At 34.6% G+C, this 22,480-nt stretch overlaps 1 protein-coding gene across 4 annotated transcripts in view; it reads right to left on the bottom strand.

The window, feature by feature from the left end:
* Positions 1 to 22,480, bottom strand: part of USP6NL (USP6 N-terminal like) — a 186,669-nt gene that overhangs the window by 22,015 nt on the left and 142,174 nt on the right. For all 4 annotated transcript variants that reach the window (XM_037065944.1, XM_037065945.1, XM_037065946.1 and 1 more), the window contains 8 exons: positions 17,244 to 17,351; positions 11,865 to 11,974; positions 9,742 to 9,790; positions 8,040 to 8,160; positions 5,197 to 5,291; positions 4,274 to 4,339; positions 4,081 to 4,180; positions 1,404 to 1,556 (listed from right to left, as the gene is read on the bottom strand). In XM_037065944.1, the coding sequence (XP_036921839.1) occupies positions 1,404 to 1,556; positions 4,081 to 4,180; positions 4,274 to 4,339; positions 5,197 to 5,291; positions 8,040 to 8,160; positions 9,742 to 9,790; positions 11,865 to 11,974; positions 17,244 to 17,351 (802 nt within the window). The remainder of the gene's footprint in view (positions 1 to 1,403; positions 1,557 to 4,080; positions 4,181 to 4,273; positions 4,340 to 5,196; positions 5,292 to 8,039; positions 8,161 to 9,741; positions 9,791 to 11,864; positions 11,975 to 17,243; positions 17,352 to 22,480) is intronic.

Genomic DNA, 22,480 nt, shown 5'->3' with positions numbered 1-22,480 from the left:
AACTCTTTTTAAAAGTAGTCAACATACTTAAAAATCAATGTTAAAGTAGCAAGGCTGTAGTTAGTAATTGTGGTCTAATGCATTCCCTGCTACTGGAAAGAAGTAACAGAAAATGAACATTATTACACTGAATGAGAGAGGGTTGACCTCACTTAGGAAAGGTGATGGGTTCAGAGGGCTGACGCTCACATTCAGTTACTGCTGTAATGTTTTGTTTTCGAGGGAACCCTTATGACCCAGAACAAATTTCAGAGCAACACTAATGATTAGACCTCTTGCAATTTTTAAGTGAAAGCAGAACATCCAGGTTTTTACCAAAGGGGGAAAGATGTTTTTGAGTAATGTATTTCTGCTTGTTCTGTACACATACATCCAAGACATCAAAGTATGGGCCACACTGACTGGAAATGCTAAATCCAACCACACCTGAGGGTATTCATAATTGACCTCACTTACTTTTCTTCTCTTACTCATGGTCTTCCACTTCCCAACTCCCTTCCCACACCCATCCACAAAACAAAGGTAGAAAAGGAGGGCAGAACACCTTTTATATAGGATATCATACACTGTTGAGTAATATCTGGTTAAAATTCTTAAAAGTTATTCCTACTGTGATCTTTCTATATTTTTTCTCTTCCTTCTCATCCTCCACTACCCTGCTCCTGATCTTTCCCCCTGTATCCTGTATCTAGCTGTTATTACTCCTGCACAATGTTTATCTTTGAGCAAATCCCATCTCTCCTGTACCCTGGAAGCAAGAAACTTGTCTTTATTTTCAGTAATTCATCCCCAGGAGAGCACTTAACAGAAAACCTAGTAGGAGGTACCAGAAGATGTTTTGAAATAAGTAAATAAAGTATATTATCTACACTGCAATATACTGCAAAAAGCCCTGGATTAGTAGTCAGAAAACTGGACTCCAGCGTCAGTAATGCTACCTGCTTGCTCTGCAGCTTCACATTTAAGCATCTTAGTATCAGTTTCCTCTTCTATAAAATGGGACTCTTACTTGCTCTGCTATTGCATATGGTTTCACAAATTGAATGATGGAAGTAAAAAGTGCTTCTTACTACACTAGTTTAAAGCTGCATGCTTACTTCTGTTGAACAATACTACTTGTCAAACAAGCTTTCTAAAGCTTTCTCAAGCTTTTCTATACTATTGCTTTTTAAGTAGCAATAGTATAATTATTCTATTAGGAAAGGCAGATATAATTGATACATTTATTTGCTTTTTCTTAAAATAAGAATCAAGTCATGAACAGCTGGTAAAACACTGATTTACATTATGTCATCACAAGCATGTATAATGCTCATATTTTGAAACAGTAACGGCCCATGTTAATTGTGCTGTACCTTTCAATTTTAATTATAATTTAGATGAAGTATTTCGGGATTTCTTACCAGGTTCTGGAAGGTCTAATTTTGCCCGCTTTAGTTCTGCCATAGAAATCTGAAGTTGCTCTATTACAAAGTCATCTTCAAAAAAAAAGTCCTTTGCCAAGGTCTCCTGAAGAAATTCTACAAGTTCTTCCATAGACAATTTCATTAAGTGTTCTAAGAAAGGATGAGAAAAATGATAATGCTCTATCAACAGCAACTCTAGGTAGAGAAAAAATTCTATTCTGCTATTCTGGTGCAGTATTTTTTTTAAGGAACACAACAAACACATTAAATATGGTATTGTGAATATCACTGAAACTCAGTATGAGAAAAATATTTTCTGATATTAAAGCAGTCACAGAGAAAAGCAGGTACTTATACAGCAGGGGATACGAAGGTGAATACTATTAAATACCTTCTCGTGGTTTAAGAATAACTGTACCCGGGCACTAGTATTAATCCAGAGCAAGAGCTCCTTTTGATACGATGAACACAGACCATCTCCAATGATGAGAGCGCTTTGTTTTATTGGCATGAGCTCCAAATGAATTTTTAGGTCTATATTTTCTACTGTTTCAGAATTCAAAAACAATTACATTACTACTTTTATTTTTATTTCTACTTATGGAATTAACTTTATTGCAAAAATTCAAAGTACAGACACAAAATAGAAAGTAAAAATCAGGTAAGATCCCACTAGCTACTACCCTATAAAATATGTATACGTGTGCATTAATTTCAAAAAGTAAATTACATTTTCCATGACGTTTACCTCCTTTTTTCTCACTCAATAATGTATGCATATATCACTGATATTTCTTATTTCAACAAGTATAATTTTATACCATCATTATTAAGAACTATAGGAGTCCACTGTATGTATGTACTATACTTTTTAATATTGGACATTTATGTTGTTTCTTTTCTTTTCTCTTCTTTTCTTTTTTTAACTATTTAAAACCACTATGTGGTGAACCTCTGGTAATACCGTCTCTGAATACTGTTACGGCAATCAGGAAACAACCAAGAGAAAACCTTGGGAACTTCAGCTAACTATTGGTTAAGGGTCCCACATACAGTTTCTGAAACTTTATATGGCAATGAAGGAACGTCCTGGATGTCTCTGAGCTTTCTCTTCCTAACTAAGAAAACATACATAGCATCAGACCTTGTTACACAGCTTTAGTCTAATGAAATGATAGTACATAAAATATTAATAATTGTTATGCTTAAAGATTATTTACAAAGGGTGAAGAAACTTTTACTTGTCAAAATTAAACAAGAATCATGTAAGTAAAGCATACTTTAAGTGGGAGAAGAGAGCTATAAAGAAATACAACATCACATTTCTACTCCTCATGTTTAAGGAACATTAAAGTAGTAAGTATATATCTTAATGAAAAGTATTTATCTTTGTTCTATATCTTAGTCAGTTCATAATCCAGAAAGAGGAAAGGGGAGGGGAGAGACTGAGAGAAATTGATTGATTTCCTGTGGTTCTATGAGTCTTGGAGACAATTCATTGTCACTTGTTTTGTTTCGTGCTGTGGTCTGCGAGTTGGGGGAGTAGGGGTTTGGGTGTCAGAGGAGTAAACCACAACACTTTTGAATCCTTGTCTTTCCAAGTGAATAATACAGATATGATTTTAAAGGGAGTTTTCACTCTCGTCTAAAGTTGGGATAATCTGGTGCTTGTGAAGTCCATGCTTTTCAGGTATGCAATCAAACAATCTTATATTAAAGTACCTAATGTGTACTTAGAACAGCACCACGCACAGCAGGGAAAAACACTACAAAACATGACCCCAAGTCCTTAATTAGATCATAATTTAGTTGGGAGGCTGAACAGATGAATCATTTGAGAACAGCCTAAGAGAGTAGAATACAGTGAACATGAAACTATGTTGTGTGGCTGAGTTAGAAGCGCACGTGCAGTTCTAAAGCTTTCGGTGATTCCCTGCATAGTTACAAAAGAAGTCACATATTTCTTAAGAGTGAATTGAGATGTTAAGATGGAAGAGGCTCTTCATTTCATGAAGAAAAACTCTCATTTCTTGATTTAAAAATAAGGTATAACACATCAAATTTACACAGCTTTTGAAATATTGCAACTGCAGGCTTTTTAAAGCCTTGTTGCATTAAGGCAACTATAGCTGTGGACTGTACTTGCCCCTCAGGCCACAATGCAGTCAAGCAAAGAGATCAGCTGAAGGTTCCCCATCTCTGTTCTACACCTTGAAGATGGATGCATTTTTCCTGGATAAAGGAAACAGTAATGGAAATGTCCTCTCTAGACCTTTTAATGAAGGTGCCTGGTTTCTTTGGTCTCTTTCTCCTCCTATTACAGAGCTGATTCAGAATGATGAAAAGGATGAATGGGGTCCCAGTGGAAACAAATACTTAATAAGATTAATATTATTAGCAAAACCACCACATTATATTCTACTGTTTAAGTATGAAAATAATAAAAAAATAAAACTGATACAGAGAAAAGAATCAAAGACTTTTGCAATGAGGTAAGCTTCTAGTCATAAGATTCAGTGAAAATAATTACCAACTGAAGGTAATTTCTTCACTGATTTTCAGGAATTTTTAAAACTCATTACTAAAAGAAAATGAAGTTGAATGGGGAATGATACATCAGAGTTAAAACATGGCTAGATTTTTGTGAAATCTTTGTAGTTAAATGTCTTCTTACTTTTGTGTAATTTTAAGATTGTATAAGACATAGCAGTAAGAACTCGCTCTCCTTCAAAGATGTAGATATCCCATATTCTCAGGTTTAGAGTAAAGGGAGTCTATAATTAAAAAACAAAACAGAAATAAGGTTAATAGTTTGCCTTGTGTGGTAGCTATAATTTTATGATTTGGTTTCATAAATAACTACTTACACGATCAAGGAAACATTGAAAAAACCATTTCATTGTATAAAAGCTTGTGTAGATCTCTTGAGAATCCTGAAAAAGCAAAGACTTCATAATTTCTGGATTGCACCAAATAAAGTCTGACACATAACACTAAAGGTTAGGGAGGCCGAAGGAAGTAGGTATCACAGTTAAACATTAACCCATTTCATTACAAATCTTTTTTCATGCTGCTGAAGTAATTCTATTTTTTCTCTTCTTCCTCTTCTTCTCATTTTTACTTTTGAAAATCAAATCTGTTTTATGATAGGATTGTAATACAACATTTTGATTCTCTTTAATATAGTTTACAGTGAAGTATCCTTTTGCTTTACTAAACTATGTTTTAATATCATAGAGCATATATATAGTTCACTAAGAATGAGCTTGTATATCCTTAAATACTTTTTGTGCAATTAAAAAACCTTCAAATTTACTAAAATATCCCATATTTCGTTTGTATATATCAGCATCAAAGAAGTTTGAGTTAGGGCTGTAATAGTTTATCAACATTAAATTTCACAAATACAATGTTCTTTAAACAACTGCATAGTAAATGAATGGAAAACACTATAAATCAATATGGTAATTGGGATCAAAGGCTGCACTCAATTATTCTAGCTTTATTCTTTTTTTAAAAGATTTTGTTCATTTATTTTTAGAGAGAGGGGAAAGGATAGAGGAAGACAGAGAAAGAAACACTGATGTGAGAGAGAAATATTGATCAGTTGCCTTCTACACACTCCCAATCAGGGACCTGTCTCCTGCAACCCAGGCATGTGCCCTGACCAGAATCAAAGCAGCAACCTTTCGGTCTGCAGGCCGGCGCTCAATCCACTGAGTCACAACAGCCAGGGTTCTAGCTTTATTCTTAATGTAGGTGGGTTTAAGTCAATGTCATCTCTACCTACCAAGTGTTGTTTGAGCTTGGACAGAAATTTATTCAGTATTTTTTCATGATGTTCTTGAAACCTCAAGAGCTTAGGAAAACCATGGACAAAAAAGCCTAGAATACAAACATAAAAATATTTTTTTAAACAAGACCAATACAAAATCCTATTTTAAAATGCAACATTGCTTTCATTTTTAACTGCCAAAAACAACAACAAAAACCAAATCCAGGAGTTACTAAATACTTTTCCTCTCCCCACACAGAAAATAATTGTGTATGAGCTTTGGTTAATAAAATCTGTAGTCTAATATTTGTTTTCTAAAGAGCTCCTATAATCTTATAAAATATAAAAGAACAGAATATTTCTTTATTGAAAGGAAAACTAAGAACCCAAGGAAAAAATGGAAATAAGCCATTTATTAAGATTACCTCTTCTCTTAAAATATCAGGTCATATCCTGATTTGTTATCATTGCGTTTTACTGTTAATATATTACATAACAAATATTTTAGTACTTTTTTCAGGTTCCCTCTAAAAATTTCATTAATACCATGCTTTCAAAATTTTTATCTCTTTTTAATACTTTCTATAAGTGATATTTAATAGCGGTTAAAATATACTATGTGATCAGTGTTACATCAGAAATGGTGTTTTTGCCCCAACTGATTATACAATATAATGCATAAGATTTCTGGGCTATAACTAATTGTAATTCAGTGAATAGTAATTCAGTATTAATTTTGTGTATTTAATTCATAGAACTTTATATCTATTTTTAGTCACAGATTTCCTTTCAGACATTCTACACAATCCATTAAAAAGGATACATATTTAATAGATTTACAGTTTTTCCATATTTGTATTTTGACAACCTGGATTCTGTATAACTTTGAAAGATGTTAATAGATGTTCTATGTTTTAAAAAAAATCCAGGGGAAATGTTCTACATTATATCTATCTTTCTTGGATATTCATGATGCATATGAGCTTCTTAAGGTTTCTAAGTTGTTTTCTAAAGAAACATTTTTCTTTGTTTAACTTGGTCTTCTAGACTTACTTGATGTTGGAGACCTACCTCCCACCCCCTGCAAAAAAAAAAAAACAAAAACAAAAAACCCCACCTCTGTTTCCTAAAAGTGAAACTAGGTTCCTCACATACTACCAGGAAACACTGCTTTGTAACCTTTGGAGAGGGCTATTTCTTAACTACTTCTCAGTTTTCTAAGATGTGTGTAAAAATTTGCACAGATAGAAATTCTATTCCTCCCTTAGTAATATTTTCCAGTGAAATAATTTCATAAAAGAAAATCCACATCTCTATATGTGCCACTTTCACGGTCAACTTGATAATAATGGGAACTGGAAGAATTTCAAGAAGTCTGATTTTTTAAAAAGGCAATGCTTATCGTAATAAATACTAGCTAAGACACCTAATCTTTCTTCACTTTTCAGTGACATCCCAGACTTGATATTTTAAATCCCATTTTCTTCACCCCTCACTTTATTGTTTATATTTATATGTGGAACTTTCATATATGAAATGCAAAAAAAAAGACTTTTCTGAAATTGGGCAGTCTTCTACATAATGACATATACTTAAAATACAACAGCCCATGTACTTAAACATATATCAGCAATATCATCCCAAGGTAAAGCAAAATAAAAATTGATATAAGGCAGAGTTATTTTTCTTCAAGATCCTTTTGAAATGATACTGTCTACTAGATGGCAATTCACTGTAACATGACATACTTTTAGAGTCTATTAGCGAGGTGCAAAGTGTCCAGAAACAGTTATCATGAAGAGAGTATTTATTTTAAAAAATTCACAAGGAACACTGAGAGAGACAGCTAAATGCTAACACACGTGCATGCACATTTTTGCACACACACACACAGACAGACCACACACACGCAAAATACTCCCCCCTGAAAAAAAAAACCACAAGGAAAGAATGTGAGATTTAATAACCATAAACTATGGAAGGTCATGACTTTGAAACATAAAAACATCACTTTAAACATTTTATAGGTTCCCCACAATATAAAGTTTAAATATTCATAGAGCTTACATGATCCATTCTTACAGTGATTAGTGCTAGATTTTGGTTTTAGTTTGGTATTATCACATGGATGGCACTGGAAAAATAATTTTGCATTAATGGACAAATGTCACTTTAATTTCCAAGATAAGTTGTAATCTAAAGTCTTAAACAAAGTTTATTACACATGCTTGGCAAATAGAAGGAGATGGTTATTAAAATCAATCTTCTAATTTGAACACCAAAAAAGTGCCCAGGATGTGTTATCAGCCTTTTATGTAAAATGGAATCTATTTTATGGCTGAAAGAACTAAAACACACACTTGTAATATGAAAGTACTTTATTATGTACCTTTTTTTAAAATACCTTGAACATCATTTTCCAATGAATAGTCTTTGACAAAGAGTTATATCTAACAATATCCAATCAATAATAAACAGTTTACTGAAATGATAATCACATAACTGTCTAAAAGTTTTGATCAAAAGGCATCTCTTTTTTCTCCCAATAATACAGCTTTTCCTAAAATTGCTCCAAACCTAAACTGGTCTCTTCTGATTATAGGGACAAGTAAGAAAATAATTTTTAAATGCCAACAGTATACTCTGGGGCAAACACAAAGGAATATAAATGTGAACAGAAAAATTCATTCGAGTTCAATAAAGGAGAATAAAATAAAACATTTGTAACAAACAGTAATTAACAGAACAAGCCCCTAGACAGTAAGTTTTTGTACTTAACTCTACCAAGCATCTTCTACGGTTTGACTTTTCTCTCCCTCTCCTGCTAATTGTTTATGATAACTATGGGGCTTTCTTACCGTGCATGGCATGCTTGGGGCCTGAGAAGAGTTTGACCAGGGCCCAGAAGGCATCCTCTTCATTCATATACATAAGGAGTAAAGCTGTGATCTGGCTCATCCCCTGACAGTAGCCAACTTCCTGAAGAGTAGATGAGAGCACAGAAACCAGGGGCTTTAAGATCAAATTATATGCATATGCACATATAAAAAAAACCTGACTTACAAAATAATCAGAAAATACCTAAATACATTATTGAAAAAGCAATTCTACAGAAAAATATTAAAATCTTCATAGCATTGAGCCACATTCTATAAAGGAATAGGATTGTGTTCAAGAATAAATACACAGGTGTGAACAAAATCTAAACCTAAATGTATTTTATTGCCCCCTGTTCAACTGTTACACCCTCTGTAAAGAGCACTTACAAGTTTTTCTCTTTTTTTATGTATGCTTCTCAGCTCAATATCCCTCCTCTTCACGCAGATGCTAGCAAATCTCTCTCCTCCAACAGTGCCAATTCACGGTCTGGCCTTCTCTAGATTTCTGGACCTTTACATACACACATTTGCATACATACATCCAACCTATGCCCCTGAGGACTGCCCATTCTCCCCATGTTCCCTGCTTATAATGTGGCCTTAGGCATTCATGTTGGCGGCACGTGAACCAAAGCTGATGGAGCAGAAGAGGATACCTCACCCCAGGGGAACAATTAATTGGCTGCACTGGCTAATCACAAACTCTTTCTAGGAAATCTGGATAAAGCCCCAGAGACTGGAATTAGATGGTGATGTGTACTTGAATAGAGTGGTCACGGTGAGTCTACAGGTGCACTTTTAGCCATGGAAAAATTGCTAAGTAGGCAAAAAAAGCAATCTGGAGAAATACTGGAATAAACAGCTTACAGAGTGAGCATATGGCACAAGTGGAAGAGATAAAAAGTGTAGCTCTTTCTCACTGAAGGCTTCTTACTTTTCAGCTCCAACTCCCACGAGGCCCAACTATTGCTTCTATGAGAAGTCCCTTTATTATGCTCCTTTTTAACTTGCCCTAGTTGGAGAATTTCTGTCCCTTGTAACTTAAAGCTTTTTGTTACAATAGAAATTACATACCTCGAGGTTCAAGGCTGTCCTCCCTGAAACCTAGTCAGCAAGCTTTTATTTAACATCCAAATTACATTCAATCCTAGTTGATCTTTCCCCAAATTATCATCTCCCCCCACCAGAATAATAGATATCTAAAAAAAAAAAAAATGTTCCATTATCAGAAAGGTTAGTCTTAGCCTGCTCATGGGAATAGTAAACAGGCACAGGTAATATCCTAGTTAAACCTCACTGAATGGATAAAAAGCAAAGCAAAAATTAATCAAACTACCAACTTCCTATCCTTCAAGTTCTGCTCATTCCCAGGCCTACTTCCATAAAATAAAATCAAAACAAACAACATCAGAATAATATAATAAAACAAACAGTCTGGAGAAAGAGGGAAACAGTGAGATTCACTGACACGCTGTGGTTTTTCCAGTTCTACATCAGCTTTGCTCTCCAAGCCAGGGTTACTGTAAGAAATCCACGCAGCTCAAAGAATGTGGAGATCATCTAGTCCTGAGATGAAGAAACTCGGCCCAAAAGGGCCTTGAGAGGAAGGGAGTGCTGAAAGCTTCCTCCCATTCCTCAGAATACACCTCAAAAAGCTTGGGGCAGGCATTCTCCAACTTACCGTGTTATAAATAGAATATGCAGCAAGAACATGGAACAGGGATTGTTGCCTAGAGAAAAGAAAATTTGTATTGAACACAGCTTAGTTATTTCACACATTTTAAAAACTATAAACTTGAAAAAAACAGGTTGACTGAAAAATAAATAGATAATCCAAATAAAGTTATTATTATAATAAAGAAATGATCCCATGCTCAAATTTTAACAATATTTTATATGGTATAAAGTTGTAATTATATAAAATTCATTTTGCAGAAAGAATTTATACCAAAAAACACAAAAGGCTTCACAGTTTCTTAAATGTGTTGCCCTCTTTTGTTGGAGCAACTTGCTTGAGTCACAGATCTGCGGGAGCTACGCGCAATACCCACACGGCGGGGGCAACCTTCTCCAGGAGGCTGAATATGCTCTAAATCAGCCTCCGATACACGGTACTGTCTCTCCCACAGCCAGGAGTCAGGGTCCAATGCTAAAGGACTGGAAATGGGAAGGGCTCCACCAGTACCCTCTCTGCTACTCCACTAGCAAAATGTCTGTTTCCCTTCCCATCAACCTGAAGCTCTTTGGCAGTCTGGGGACACTAGTTTCAAAGAGAGGAAGGCTTCCACAAGGAGACACAACAGTGAGTCCCCTGAACTGGAAGTTGACATTGCCACCCAGACACTTTGCGCTCCTCATGTCTCTGAATTAATAGGAAAGAAGGGGGTGACTGTATTGGCAAGGGTGGTTGATACTGATTATTAAGGGGAAACTGTGTTGCTACTATCAGATAATAGACGCAAGGAAGCGTAAGTCTAAAATACAGCAAAACATTTAGGGTGTCTCTTAGCATTACCAAAACCACTGTAACAATCCAATTCAGGCTGGATTGCTAATGGTCCAGATTCTTTAGGAATAAAGATTTAGGTCACCCTCACCAGGTACGAACCACAATCAGCGGAGGTACTTGCTTGAGGGCAAAGGAAATATGCCATGAGGAGCAGAAAGAGAGTTATAAACCAGCTATGACCACACGCCCAGTTACAGAAATGATGACTACAACAAAGTACTTCTTCCTTATTTTGATATATGTTTGCATATATGTTAAAATATTTTGTTTTCTCTCTTCTCTTTTCCCTAATCATCTTATATGAGATCCTTTAACACAGTAATTAGTTTAAGGAGTATCGAAGCAGAACAGTGAACATGCATCTTTTTGGGTGGAAAGGGTTAACATAATCAGTCATAAACAGAACAGTTAGGCCCAAGTATAACTTTGTTACTAACTTTATTTGGAAATTAAATCAACATGGGTTGACTGTGATGGTCAACTGTGCCATCCTGGCTCAGCTACAATACCCAGTTACTCCAACACTAGTCTAGGTGCTGCTATGAAGGAGATGTTTTGTACATGTGATTAAAATCCATAACCAGTTGACTTTAAGTAAGGGAGATCATCCTAGATAATCTGGGTGGGCCTGATTCAATCATTTAAAAGGCTGTAACAGCAGATCTGTGGCTTCCTTTAAGAAGTTCCCCGTTAGGCCAGCAGCTTCAGCTCACACCCAGGAGACCCAGTCTGCTCTGTGGACCCCAGATTGCCTAGTCAGCCCCCTCCATTGTGTAAGCCAATTCTTCACAGTGATTCTCTTTAGTATACATCTCTTACTGGTTTCTGTTTCTCTGGTTGAGCCCTAACCAATACAGAGGTCAGCAAAACTATATCTTTCATTCATAAATTGTCAGTCATTCAATTCAGTCATTTCTCACTTTTTTTGTTTCATCTGTGCATGGAGTCAAGTTTATAGGGATGTTATTTATCACTGACAAAATTCTTGAAAAGCAACACAATCTCTCATTTCTTTTCTAAGACTTTTAATAAAGTATCTACCATATTTTTAAGAATTCACAAATCACACAATGATTCTTTACCAACTATGTCAAAAATTTAAAATGCTAAGTTAAATGTGAACCTAAGTTTCAAACAATATGAACTAAATGATCTGCAAATGCTTAAACCTTTAGGACCTGAATGAAGATTAGTGTTTATGAGACACACAACACTCACATTTTAAGTTAATAAAGATTTGATAGAGACTATTTATAAATGCTATCTACATTGCATAATATTAAAAGTTTACTTACTTAACACCGTATCTGTCTCTAAACATAATATGGTCCCTAAATGTGCGGTTGACATCAAGGTCTATTTGTCTGATATCAGGAGAACAACCACGTGCTCTGTGCTTTAATTTCTGAGGAGAAAAAAGAGGGGAAGAAAGCACATTTTTATGGAAATCAGCTGTTGAAAACTCTACAAAAAATAGTATAATAATTCTCATTTAAAAGAGATTTTGGTTTAGGAAAATCATTCCCATGGTTTAAACATGAAAACAACATAAAAAGGCACACAGTGAAAAGGTTCTCTCCCATTCATACCCTGTCTCTACTACTCCCGTTTCCTCCCTTTTCCCATCACCTCTTTTTCCCAATACTCATCAATAGAGGTAGATTTCAATTTTGGATAGAGAACTTTTTGGAGTTTGCATTGCTAGGACTATGTAAAACCTCTTTGTAGCTGAGTCATACAGTTCACTATGATTTTTCTTTCCAACACAATATTCTTGTCTTTCTTGGAGCTGATCATTGCATTATTTCTTGATTTGCTCGTTTTCCATATAGTTGTTAATTCAGTCTTTAAGTTGCATAAATGTCCTCTGAAGACACTGAAATTGAAGGGGTATTCTCTCCATTTCAACTTCTTGCAGACATAGCTCCCAGAGCCTTCTGACCTGTTCTGGTTTGGGCGGCCACACAGCTGGTGTCTTGGGGTCTACCTTCACCCTTAGTGAGGCCAACCTTTGCTTGGGTCTCCTGTTTCCTGAATTTCACATCTTCCTTGGTTTATTTCCCTGTTCTGAAGGAGCTCCTCTGAAAGGGTGCGTAGAAGATACATGTTTGAAACTTTGAATATCTGATAGCTACCGTCTTTCTTAACCATTTGACTATTTTGAATTTTGAGTCAGAAAATGTTTTTTGCTCAAGAAGCACTGCCTTCACTGTCTTCTAACTTCCAGTGTTTGCATTCTAAGTCCTGCTTCTTTACAGGAAGTCTGTTTTTTATCTCTAGAAGCTTATAGGAGTTTCTTTCTCCGTGTCTGAAACTTCACATTTCTGCTTGGTTTGGATCTATTTTTATCCACAGGGTTGGACGCTTGATGGACCTTCTCAATCTTAAAACCTCATACATCTCTCAGTTCTGAGAAATTTTCATAATTCATTTGTTGATTTCTCCAGCCTCCCTTCCCACACTCCCATTTTCTCTTTCCAGAACTCTTATTATTACAGTGTGGGCTCTCCTAAGCTGTCATTTAATTTTCTTATATTTTCTCTATTATTTTCCATCTCTGACTTTATAATCTACTTTCTGGGAAGCCAATTGTTATTTTCAAACCCTCCTCTAGGATCTTTCATTTCTATTATCATTTTTATATTCATAAGCTCTTTGTTTTTTTCAAATGTTCCTTTTTATAGCATTCTATACTTGTTTTATGGATGTGATGTCTATTTTTATCTCTCTGAAGATATTAGTGATAGTTTTTTTTCTTCTTGAACTCTAGTCTGTTTCTTACAAGTTGCTTTTTTCCATTCATTCTCATTTGTCTTTCATATTAGCTCATTTTCCTCAAATGAATAGTGATACTTCGTTGTCTGCTTATATTTAAAAGTAGGAGACTAAAAGCAGGTGGAAACTCTGTGTGCAGGGCTGGGGACTTCCAACTACGCCTTCACAGGGTAGGCAGTTTCACTTGGGTATATTTTCGTAGGCTGGTCAGATTCTCCAGAGAAGGCTCTTCTGCTCTCCTGTCAAAAGACAGGCCCCAACCGCCCATGTTCTGAGAGTAGAGTAGAGGGAAAGGGTGCAGTGCCTCAAGTTCAGGGTATTCTATTCTTCCATGCTTTCATTACAGCAGCCCCACCCTGGGCAGTACTGTCCATGTTCTCTCCTGCCCAGAGGCCCTCTGTTATACCCTCTCCAAACGGCAAACCTTCAGTCTCCTGCCAGCGTGGGGAGGGACTGAGGGGGTCTCATTGCTTCTGCAGCAGACTTGTTCACTGCCATTCCAAAGGTTCCTGGACCTGGCAATTACCAAGACTTCTGGAGATAGAAATCAGGTGCTTCTCCAATTTCTTGCTACTAGCCTACAATTAGTTTTCTCGTGTTTGCTAAGATTAGTAAGTACTTGTCTGAATTCTGGTTTCTAAAAATTGGCAGCTCTTAATATCTTCTCCTATTTTCTCTTCCTTGAGGTTTGCCCTTTAAAACACTCTCTGCTGTTAATCTAGTAACAGTCACAATTTAGGGGCACTAATTGGCTATGTTTAATCAACCATGTTTAACCAGATGGGATATTAAAATTTATATAATTTATACTTTCCCATGCTTAAGTATAATTAAGCATCTATATACATATGTTATATCAATCCATCTACCATGTGCTGGTAATATATATTTCTGCTAAAAATCCATTCCAAAAATATATATAAAAATATAACTGTCAATTGCTGACTTAACAGAGAAAAGATGAGGGGTATCTAGGATATGTGTGTTTATGTTAAGTGTTTTCCCTGTGTAGTTTTGTGTTTTGAAGTACAGGTCAGAGAAAAGCAGCTTCTGTAACTTCCTAAAACAGAAACAGTAACTATGGTACACTTCAGAGTTCCAAAGATGGAGGAGGATACTTACAGCACTATACCGGAATCATACAACCACTTAAATGTTATTGTATGCTACTTCTTATATAAGTTGGTCCAGAATACACTGCAAAAATTTAACTTTAAAAATAATAATCTTTATATATTTATTCTTTAAATATCTGGGGGAAAAGGATAATGGGTAGAGTAAAAAAGGTTCCATTGTTGCTCATAGGCCTCTTGGTAAAAAATGTCAAAAAAAAACCCAGAAAGAAAATGTGTAATAATATATGATAAAAGACTTTAAAATAAAATTTAGTTGAAAGGGAGAAAAACACCTAAACACATCTATAATATCAGCTTCTCTAGAAGAAAATCCAACATAAAAAAATAACTTCACGATAGAAACAAAGCCCAGTTGAGTCAGAAAATAAAATGGTCAGAAAGACTGTTTATGCCTTAGACTGTTTACATGTTAACGTGCAGAGCACAAGAAATCAAGCATATTTCTCATCTTAATGAAAAGAGGTTAACAGCTTCTCCAGTTATCTTTGAGACTGGGTGGGTTGAGATTCATGATTGTTACAATAATATAAGAATAGCCATCTTATTTAAAAGAAATAGTAAATAATGAACCTATAAAACTGAGGGCAGAAGTACTGTGGAAGCATTTAAATGAAAAATTAGCACTGTGAATTTGGCCTATAAGATTATTAAGCTCCAGTAAGACTGTAGATGATGTTGCTAATCTCTACTGGCTGAACCTCTCCCAGCTACTGGATACAGCACCACTAATGATGAGATAAAACTAAAAGAATAGGAGAACAGATGAGAACACCAGGTCAGGAGTCAGGACAATTTGACAATCTGAGAAAAACTTTAGAAGGTTAAGAAAAGTAGGTTTAGTAGAAAATTTATTTCTACTAAATTTCCAACTTGAGTAGAACAATTTACACGACTTTCACAAAGGGAGAGGAAGAAAGACTGACCAAGAAAGGAAGTCTTGGTTAAATAATGATGCTAGAGAAACTCAGAGTAAAAAAAAAATGTTTATAATAGTGTTGAAAATTATAAGCTTGAAAGTCTTGGTGAGCAAGTCACTGAATAATGATGCTGGGGGAAACTCAAAGAGTAAAAATAATGTTTATGATAGCGTTGAAAATGGTAGCTTGAAAGTGTTGGTGAGCAACCCATTTCTCTTATTGTTGTTATTGAATGATTGGTTTTTACTAAATGGTTCTCTCATATTAACCAGTCATTGGAAAAAGTCTTATTCCATGTAGAAAAGGACTAATATATATCATGGAAAACCACAGTTCTAATATTAGCACATATATACTGGGTTGAACAGTCTCTCTCTAAAATCATTTACCAAGAAACTATGACTATGACCCAGTTTGGAAATGGGGTCCTTTAAGATTTAATAAAGTTAAAATGAGGTCACACTGGATTAGGGTTGGCCCTAAATCCAATGGCAGGTGTCCTTATAAGAACAGACACAGAGACACACAGGGAAGAAGCCATGTGAAGGTGAAGACAGAAATTAGGGTGATGCAGAGACAAGTCAAGCACACCAAAGACTGCTGGCAACCACCAGAGTCTGGGGAGCGTCAAAGAAGGGTTCTTCCTTAGAGCCTTGGGAGACAGCAGGGTCCCACTGACCCCTTGATTTCAGGCTGTATCTCCCACAATTGTGAGAGAATACATTTCCAATATTTTAAGCCATTCAGTCTGTGGTACTTTGTCGGGCCTAGGAAGTGCACACAGCATGCTACTATTTACTGAGCACAGACCATGGGCTGGGCACACTTAGGAGGCACTAGGTTAAATTTTGCATGTTCTCTCAGACATCATTTTTAACACTGGCTGTCCAACTATGACTATAACCAAACATTTAATCAATAGTGTAAAATAATTTGAAACTCTAAAACCATGAAAATAAACTTAGAGTTTATGTAGGGTCCAATCAGCTAATTTTGAAAATCTATTAGTTATACAAAATGAATAATTTTTTAAATTAATGAGTATTTATTACCTTCATCTTGATGAAATTTTACATATATCACAATGAAAATATCAAAAGAGAATTCTAAAACCCCCTTTTATAACTGAAATTGGGCTTAAATATTTTTTCTTTGTTCCATCTATTCTAATTTATTCTACTTACATACACTTTCTGAGTAACATATTTCAAACTGATTCTCAGACATAAGTGTCTTACCCCCTTTAAAGATTGATATAAAATTTAGGTTTGAAAGTAATATAGCTGACAGAGAAGTAAATTTAATGCATGAGGTAATTTGAGGGATGCATTACTGATTACTGAATACAGTTTAGCTCTGTATTAAGACATAATAAAACCTAGAGATATCCTAATAATCTTCAGAAAAAATTCTTTTTCATGTTTAGAAGAAAACAGTCAATCATACACAGGCAGTTGTTGGATAAATTGAATTCTGCTATTATTTTTCTGTAACTAAAAGTAGCCCTATAAATCTATTAATATTACACTGCAAACAAGCAGCTACAATCAGGTCTTAGTCAAATTTTTTTATGAGTATGGCTCAACATTGATTGATCATTTTAAGTATCTGAAAAGCACTTAATACTTAACTAACATTTCCACTGAAGTACTTGTTTGAAATTTAGGAAGGAGACTTCAATAAATAAAATAATCAAGAAAACAGATAATAGGCCCATAAACCCAATGTGATATCATTTTAATATAATTTTAAATGGTTATATGAGTATCTCTCATCACCTTGAATGCTAAAAGAAATGGATTTTACTTTTGCATTTCAAAATAACACGCTGGCTTCAGATACTTACACTATAAAGGTCCCTCGTTTCTTCTTTCATTTTAGGGATCTCAAGAAGCAGAGCCCAGACTTCACCTCGGAGCTGGAGTGGGATCCCCTTGTAAATCCTCCTGTGAAACTTATGAAAAGAAACAAACTGAAGTTATAAACTGACAAAAGTTTAGACTGGTCCCTTAAATCAAATTAATTAATATTTGTTAGTCTTTTATTTTCAAAGTATCCATGATAATTAATGATACATTTTAACATGGCACATTTGGATCTCATCATCTCTACATTTTAGATCTTAACATTAGGGAGACATGAACACAGAAAATAAGAAAATAAACAATAAAATGTTAAGTATGTCTAGTACATTAGTACTTTGATACCATCATTAAAAAGGTGTTCCCTAAGTGGCATGAAAGCATACTCATTGCTTTCTTTAAGTTGTGAACATTCCCTGTTGATATAATTAACTAGTATATACTCTCTTCCTTTTGATCCACACACCTAAAAGGCTCTTGCCCCACTCCCACACACTCCCTCTTCCCACTTTTCTTTTCAATTCTTAATAATTTCTTCAGGAACACCTTTGTCCTGTCCTTAATGACACTGACCCTATCTGATCAGTCAAAAATAGTGATACATTTACACCAAGAAGGAAAATCATTACTTTTGAATGAAATCATCCATAAAACATCAGTACTATCAACTCTTTGGTTCCTTGAAAATATACTGCTAATGCTCTAAGAATCTTAAGACTCAATATACTTCTCTATCTAGTAATTACATCTTTTTCCTCAAGGCTAATTATTCAAAACTAACATACAAACCTTCTAAGGTCATTACAAAATTTGCCTAATAAAACTTGGAAACTTAAAAGCAGAGGTGGAAATGATTAGACCAATTACAGCAGAAACCTTAAGGAATAAGATAAGAATAGGTGCATAATTACCTTTATGATCAAAATAAAATATTTAAATAGAATGGCTAAGAAAATAATATGTACATTCTAATAAATGGCTGAGAAAATAAGATCTTAGTTCTAATAACTGAAATTTTGGTGAACTATGAATATGCAGAGCTTCAATTTCTGTTACTACACCACTTAGATTTTTAGAAACTAAAGCTTTAGTAAGTCAGACATGATGTGGTTTGTGAAACTTAGATTATGTAGTTTAAAATGAGTGATACTATAGAACAACTTTTACTGTGAAACAGTGAATATTGTGAAACTGATTTAATTAGACAATTACATAATTTCAGTTGTGTTCTTTTGGTATAAACATAATATGCCTCAAATTTAAAATTTCAGCAGATAGTGACTAAAATCTTAGAAGTTTAATGTATACAACAGCTCTACATGGAAGAATATATACAGAAAGGCTTTGTGTAAATTAGACTCTGCTACTTGTAACATTTCTTCCCATGCACTAAACACTTACCACCATTAATTGCAAATTTAATGTGGTAAAAAAAAGCAAGTGATTTATTTTCCTAAAGAAAGCCTTTCATCTGTCAAAATCACCTCAAAATCATACTAAACTGCTTTTAAAGATATCATCCACTAAAAGTTACTGCAAATTATCTCCTAAGTTTCTAGAGTAAAAATTATACTGTAAGCACCTGATAGAAATATCAGAAAATGTGGAAATTATTGCAAATGTAAAAAGTGAAATTTTAATAGTCAAGTAGAATATGATGGCAGGTAAACAGATTAACTTTGATGGGCTTGAATCTCCATTAAACTAATGTTTCCAGTGAGTAAAATACGAGCTCTGATATGTATTTCTTAAAGTATATTACTTGAAAAAACTTTTGACATTTTATTGTTGTCATTCAATTCTGCATTGAATAGTTATACATAAATTACTGTCTATTATCCATTATCCATAAAGTTTAATTGAGATTTCGGAAAAAAATCAAATTGCCATGGTAAGATGGGAAGAAATAACAGAAAAATTTCAGGTAGAAATAAAAAATTAATGGTCCCATTGCTACACCAAGGTTAAAATGAACATTTAGGCACATATTAAAAAGGCTGAAAAGAAACATTGGTACATTATCAGTAGCATCATTAACAGTAACAACTAAAATCAACTACTGAGCATTTACTATGTGCAGAAAATGATTTTAAGCTATTTACAGATGTTTATCTCATGTAATTATATCAATACCTCTATGAGATATTATTGCCCCAATTTTATAGATATTGAAAGTAAATCACAAAGATGTTAAATAGCTTTTCAAATGGCACACATAAGTTATTGCCAGTTAGTAAAAAAACAACTGATTTTGCATTAAAAAAAAACAAACAAAGACTATCTTTCAAGACCATTGTGTATACAGTATCCATTGTTTTATTCAACTGGACTTACATGGAACAGGAAAATATTTTTTAAAGCATTAAAATAATGAAAGTAAAATTACATCTAAAATTTAAAAAAGAATATAATGGATAAATCTAAAATTCAAGCTGCGAGAGGTAATGAAATAAAACATGTACAAAAAGTCTGAGACAAAAACACTACAGATACAGAGAACAGAATGGTAGCTATTAGGGGAGGGGGCTAAGAGGCTGGGGGACTGGGTGAAAAAGGCAAAGGATTATGCAAAACAAAAACAAAACACCCTCACAGACACAGACAGCTGTATGGTGATTACCAGAGGGAAAGTGGAGTTGGGGGAGGTACAAAAGAATGAAGGGAGAGATAAATGATGATGGAAGGAGACTTGACTTTGGGTGGTAGATACACAATACAATATACAGATGATGTATTATAGAATTGTACACCTGAAACCTATATAATTTTATTAACTAAGGTCGCCCCAATAAATTCAATAAAAATTCAAAAACAAAAAATCATAAATTATGAGACCTTAAAAATAATTTTAAATTATGCTTATTATTTTTTTCATTATGCTTATTATTTTTCAAATACTTTTCCTGTTACACGACAAGCTGACTTACGGTTACTTATCTTATGGTTACTTATAAATTTTCAACTGTCATAGAAATTTGTAAAACAAAGAAAAATTATAGCAAAGCAAAACAGTTGTAATAAAATTTGCTAATTTTCCAGAACAATAGTTCAGTTTACATCTGTTAAGAACTGTTCAATGGATAAAGTAGTACCTCATATTTTCTGTAACAACTCAGAGAACCAAAGTACAGAGAAGTGGTTTGCCTATGTCAAAGAATTCATCTTTTTAATCCTGCTTCAGGGTATTTCTGCCAAATTGCACTGCCTCCTCCATATAACAGCTCTATTAATGCAGCAGAATTTATCCACAGAAGATGATAGCTGATTATCCCAACTCATACATATCATTCATTCATTCAAAAAGGAAACTGTAATGACTGCCTGCTTTGTAGCCAACACATTATGTCCTATGGTTACAAGCATGCAAAAGTTCTCTGGAGCTCACAGTGTAGTAGGGAAGATAATTATGTAAGCAGATAATTACAACATAAACAGACAATCTTTTACAATCTTTATAATACCATAAAGCCACATACAATGACTGCTATCAGAGCTGAACATCTGACTCTGATGGGAAAAGTCGTGATGGAAATAGACTCGTGATGGAGATAGGTGAGGATGGTCAAAGGAAAATGGTAGGCACTACACTGTCTAGATCTGTAGAAATAACATCAGGGGTCAGTTAGTCCTTATGTACAGGACACATGAGATTCCAAGGGGAAACCAGAAAGAGTTTAGGGATAAAGGTGCTGAGGATGAGGGCAGTGAATCTGCTGTGGTGGTCATTTTTTTTTTGGTCCAACAGAGTGCCTCTCATCATGAGACTGTTGTTAAAAATACTATAAGGGAGGGAGAGAGGAATGAATTCTGCATGAGAATTAGGAAAGACTTCATTCGGACAAGACAATAAACTCCACTGAAGGATACATAGGGATTTGCCAGGAAAGGGAAATGAAGGTGGGCATGAGAGTGAGGATAATGATGAATCAAAGAGTAGTACCAATATTAATAGTACCAGTCATGCTAACATTTTCTGAGTCAACCAATGTAATGTTGGTTCTAGATCAATTTATTCCCTGTAATATTATTACATTCCTAAAGGGGTAGGTACTATTATTATCATCCCAATTTTATGGATGAGAAAATTAAGATGAGGAGAGGTTACATAACTAGCTCAAAGTCATTTTAATAAACCATGGAAGAACTGAAATTCAGTTAGTCTGACTTCAGATGCCATGGTCTTAACAACCATGATATAGAACACGTTGGATTTTAACAACATATTTTAATATTCTAATTTGAAATGCATCTTTAAAATTCTATCACAATTTTATTAATATAATATATAAAATCATTAAGAAAAACTAAATAAGACTGAAATCTACCTTTGTTTTCAGTATCTTTGTTCACTTGTCAATAAAATCAAGCCATCTACTTTAGTCACACAGATACCTGTAAAAATCCAACAACTAAAAGAAAAAAACCAATTCCATTAACCCGTCTAATGTTTTTGATAACTCTTTCAAACCTGAGTGATTCTGAAACAGTGGTGAGTGAGCCAGTCCACATAATCATGGCTGCAGTTAGTAACCTTGTCAGCAAGTTGGACTCAATTCTATTCAACTTTCACAACTGCAAACATACACCACAAAACACAAGCTCACTTTTGGAGCTGCTGGTGCTCCTCCCTACTGTCTCCCCATTTTCTTTAATTATCCCCACTCTACTGGCTCCTTCATCTCTGCCTCTAAATATACACAAGGCTACTGAGTTGGACCTAAAACAATCCATCCACAGGCCTTCCTGCCTCTTATAAGTACATTCTATCTCCCTCTAACCTCTCACTGATAAAGACTAAAAGGAAAAGCTCGTGTAAAAAATGGTACAGTGGACAGGCCCTGAAGTCTGGACATAGGATCTCTTGCTTGCCACCAAGCATGTGACCTCAAATATTTCACTTCTAAACGTGGTGCCTTCATTTCCCATCAGTGAAACTAATATTAATCCATTATTTATTTGACCAATAGAGGTCCAATCAGTTATTTTATCAAGAAAAAACTACGTTTATCTGTAGTAGGTTCCAGGCTTTACCTTAGCTTAGACACAAGCACATCGTGACTAGTTAAATTATAATGGGCTCCACTTAACAGAGATAACTTCATTTAATAGACTATATTTTAAAAATATATACTACTATACACAGGGGGCAGTAACTGTGAGAACATGCAGGTAACACAAATGGCCTTAATGGAAATGTTTTCATCAAAGCCTGTATCCTAAA

This window comes from Sturnira hondurensis, unplaced genomic scaffold (genome assembly GCF_014824575.4).
Source record: "Sturnira hondurensis isolate 20B ecotype Veracruz unplaced genomic scaffold, ASM1482457v3 Scaffold0016284, whole genome shotgun sequence".
NCBI lineage: Eukaryota > Metazoa > Chordata > Mammalia > Chiroptera > Phyllostomidae > Sturnira > Sturnira hondurensis.
Note: the sequence above shows the minus strand (reverse complement) of the source record. Positions and strands in the feature narration are given on the sequence as shown.